The 4,450-nt window shown below is 39.0% G+C and overlaps 1 protein-coding gene across 1 annotated transcript in view; it reads left to right on the top strand.

Moving 5' to 3' along the window:
* LOC102832909 (ATP-binding cassette sub-family G member 2-like) overlaps window positions 1-4,450 on the top strand; it is a 72,862-nt gene that overhangs the window by 25,140 nt on the left and 43,272 nt on the right. Inside the window, exons 2-4 of the mRNA XM_006867756.1 lie at window positions 946-1,005; window positions 1,614-1,728; window positions 2,751-2,903. Of these exons, the coding sequence (XP_006867818.1) occupies window positions 946-1,005; window positions 1,614-1,728; window positions 2,751-2,903 (328 nt within the window). The remainder of the gene's footprint in view (window positions 1-945; window positions 1,006-1,613; window positions 1,729-2,750; window positions 2,904-4,450) is intronic.

Below are 4,450 nucleotides of genomic sequence, written 5' to 3'. Positions count from 1 at the left end.
GATGATGTGGAGAGATGGAGCAGCTGGGGACTTTAGACCCAGAGAGGGAGAGGGGCAGTGTGCTGACCGGGATCAGGCTTGTAGGGTATACCCTTTGGTTGGTAGATGATACATGGGGGGGATTGTAACCATGGCAATGAAACGATATACGGTAGGATGCATGTGAAACTAATGTTCTCCCATGTAAACTGTCACATAATTTACAATAAAACATTAAAAAATATATATATTACTCAGAGCCGATTACACACTCTATGGAGCTCTGGTGGTGGAGTGGGATACACTTTGAGCAGCTAAATACAAGGTTAGCAGTTCAAATTTACCACTCTCTTTTGGGAGAAAGATGAGGCTTTATTCCCCAGTAAAGGTCTACAGCCTCAGAAACTCAATATAGTGTCGCTATGAGCTGGAAACAAGTAGACGCCATATAACCATCACTACCACCATTACACGCTTTACACTGTCTTAAGAGTCCTGTTGCAGTGCTGCAGAATAATGCACTGGTTCACAAGTTCAATTTGAGCCTCAAGGTCGGCCTTTCAAACCTACCACCCACTCCTCGGAAACTCTCTACAGGGTCACTATGTGTGATGGCCTATGCGATGGCATATAACAAGAGAAGCATAACAGAGTTGCTTCACCATAATCCTTTTTTTCAAGAAACTATGAAAGTTAAATGATGTGTTATTTTTCCATAAAATATCCGTGGTTTAAGGACTTGAGCCAGTTTTCTTAAAGATCTTGATTAATGATGAATGTCTTTTTTATAGTGCACTTCTATGAATTCTTCTCTTTTAATTCTTCCAGTGTTGGTTTGTGCTTGCTTTCTGTCTGTAATTGCAGTAACTATTGCTGAGTGTACTAAATGCATACCTTAAGATAATAGAACACCTTTTAAAATAGAGCGGTATATTAGTATCTTTTTTTTTTTTTTTTAATCTACAGTGGAATCATGAGACCTGGCCTCAATGCCATTCTGGGACCCACAGGTGGAGGCAAATCTTCGTGAGTAGAGCACAAAATATAAATAAAGCCTTTTCTTCGGCATTTTAGTGTGGTTTTACAAATAATTTTCCTTGAGTAGGTATTTGTTGAAGATGTGCTACATGCCCAGTCTGGTTCTAGGTGCCATGGAGAATATGCAGTTGTGTTAATTATGTCAAGGTCTTATTAGGTCAGCCTTACTGATAAGACCTGTTCCTAGGATGGTCATGTAAGTGTTGGCCAGGATTTGAGCTAATGGGGAATGGAAGGAAGTGGTACAGAATTAAAAGTGGGGAGATGGAGCAGTAGATATAAATGAAAGCTTAGATCTTGGATAAAAGAGCCAGTTGTCTGTTTTGGCATACCAAGGCCGGGCAGCAGGAAGAGCCTTTGGGTAAACTTCATTTGGAATGTCTGTACTGGATCACCCAACAATGCTTTGCTTTTATGGTCTTGGGTTTTGTCATAGCACATAGTCAACAAGGAAGGTGAGAATTTAAAATGACATAATTTCAGTGAAACTAGAATTTGACCCATTAATTTTCTAAGTTGAAGCAGAATTTGGATACAGATTCGTGGAGAGAGATAGCCTTGATTGGAGTAAAAACTACATATCTGTCTTTTTATAGTCTGTTAGACATCTTAGCAGCACGGAAAGACCCACGTGGATTGTCTGGAGATGTTTTAATAAATGGAGCGCCCCGGCCTGCCAATTTCAAATGTAATTCAGGTTATGTAGTGCAAGTAAGTATTAGTGGGTTTGCATTTTTGATTTCTGTTTCTATATAGGTAGGTAGGTGCCTTGGTAGACAGTTTAGTGTGCTTCCAGATAATTATATAGCATGCTCATGGATGTAATTAGTCAGAAGCACACTAAACTGTGTGCCGAGGAGTCCTGGTGTGGCACTGTAGGATAAAGCACTGAACCACAAGGTTGGTTTGAACTGCAAATTTGGCGGTTCAAACCCACCAGCTTCTCCTTAGAAACCCTTATACAGGGTTGCTATGAGTCGAAATCAGCTCGATGGCACTTAACAAGAGCAACATGCTCATAGAACCAGCTTTCTTTACTCCAGTCCTTCCTAAGCCACCCTAAGTTTCAGAGTCAAGTAAAAGGGAAAGGCAGGGAGTATTTAGAATATGACTCTTGCTGTGGTTGTTAAGTGCCGTTGGGTCAGTTCAAACTCATAGTGACCTTATATATGGTTTCCAAGCGTTAAGTCTTTGCAGGAGCAGAAAGCCTCATCTACCTGCCGAATGATTCTTGTAATGACAATGATAGTCATTCTAGTTATATCCTTTTCAAAAGATATTATTCTTATGTTTTTATCTATTACATTTTCTCTGTCCATTCCCTTAGATACCTAGAAAGATGTTTTTGGCAAATCTGTGTACAAACCCTACCAAATTTGGAAATATCTGGTAGTAGCGATCATAATTGCCTGTGTTCTAGTTAAATGCACAGTTATTGTTGGGAAGTGCCATCTAATCAGTTCCGACCCATAGTGACCCAGTGTAAGGTTTCTGAGGAGCAGCTGGTGAGATTGAACTGCCGACCTTGCAGTTCAGTCGGCTTTGCACTCTGGCGCATTAACCCACAGTGCCATTCTGTTAGGCTTTTCACATACACTTGGAGTTACTATAAATTGCATAATGGCAAGTTTATCATTAATGAGTGTTATTTTTTGTGGGTTAACTTTCATATACTAAAGAAGGGTGGGAGGGCACTAGAAAAGACTCTTGTTAAAATACTATTTTGCCTTAAGGATGATGTCGTGATGGGAACCCTGACAGTGAGAGAAAATTTACAGTTCTCAGCAGCTCTTCGGCTTCCAACAACTATGAAGAATCATGAGAAAAACGAACGGGTTAACATGATCATCCAAGAATTAGGGCTGAGCAAAGTGGCAGATTCCAAGGTAATGTGGAAATAGCTGACAGTTTCATGGCTAGCCAATAGGACATCATCTTTGTGTATAGTGTTACTCTTATTCAGAAGTCTTCTACTATGTGTGTTCAAAAGTGATTACTTTCTACAGCAGTGAGAAAAGATATTAGTGTCAGAAATAAGAAAAGGTACTAGTTTCAGAAATTAAGGAAAAATCTAACAGTGGTTGAGTCCTAGAAATGAAGGGTGGCTGTGTGGTCTAGTACTTTAACTATTCTTTAGCTAAGTTACCCTTTGTGTCTGATTCCAGGTCTTCATCTGTCCCTCCCCTCAGTTGATTGAATCATCTCATTTGATACCTGCACTAATTTTCCTTCTTTCTGTTTTTTTTTTTTTTTTCTCCTTCTAGCTGTTCTTCTTCCTCCAAGGGATTCTGTTCCATTGTGCTTGAGGTGTGCTTTAGAACTGACAAATGACTAGAATCCAGAAATTGTCACTAATTTAGAAGGTTCTCTTTACCATAAATCAGCTTCCAAAATTAAGTCCAGTCAAAATTAGGATTTATTATTCCTATAGCTTTTCTTCTGGCAGTTTTCTCTCCCGTACTTCCATCTCCTCCTCTCTTCTCTCCCTTTCTTGTGCCAGTATTTACTTACAGACTACTAAGTTCTCGGCTTTCTTTTAGGCCTTAGGAATAAAGTGAGGAAGAGATAATAAGTATGAAACGTTTGCTGAGGAGACATTTGAAAGTAGGTAGAATGAGCTTTGTATAGATTGTGATGGGTCTCGGTTAGTGGCTGCTGCTTCATAAGACTGTCTTTTATGTGATACGTATTTTGCTGTATTTTTTTGGAAGAATATTTTAAAGTGCTACCATTTGTTTTCATTTTACGATAGTGAGTTTCCTTTGCTTTGGGTCTCTTTCTGTGTTTGATTTTTGCCTTTCCAATAAGCTACTTTCTTTTACTTTGTTATTTGCTTTGAGACTGTAGGCTGCTTGCTTTGATTTTCAGAAAAAAAACCAATGAAGTCATAGTTCCTGACTTCCGAGAATTGGTTTATCTGATTGATTGAAACAATACATTTAAAAAAAAAAATCTACTTTTATTTTTTAACATAACAAATGTAGAGAGTATGATTACTATGCTGCTGTTGCTCTTAAGTGCTGTCAAGTTGGTTCCGACCCATAGCGACCCTGTATAAGGTATCCAAGGTCGTAAATCTTTGTGGGAACAGAAAGCCTTGTCTTTTTCTTGAGGATTGACTGGTGGGCTTGAACTGCTGACCTTGTGGTTCCCAGTCCAGCGCTTATCCTACAGCAGAATAATTGTAATTACGCTATGACCCCTAATACCATTCACCTAGATTTTCTGGTTGCTAACATTGTATAACACTTTATAAATTACATCTAAACTATCTTTTATACCTTGGTTGTTAACAGGATCCAATCAACGACTTATATGTTACGTTCGTTTATTATATTTCTGATGATTCTTAATATAAACATTTTCTCCGACTTCCTGCCTCCTCCAAACCTGTCTGCCTATCCTGCATGCCTGCTCTCACAATGACACTGAG

This window comes from Chrysochloris asiatica, unplaced genomic scaffold (assembly GCF_000296735.1).
Source record: "Chrysochloris asiatica unplaced genomic scaffold, ChrAsi1.0 scaffold00109, whole genome shotgun sequence".
NCBI classification, from domain to species: Eukaryota; Metazoa; Chordata; class Mammalia; order Afrosoricida; family Chrysochloridae; genus Chrysochloris; species Chrysochloris asiatica.
Note: the sequence above shows the minus strand (reverse complement) of the source record. Positions and strands in the feature narration are given on the sequence as shown.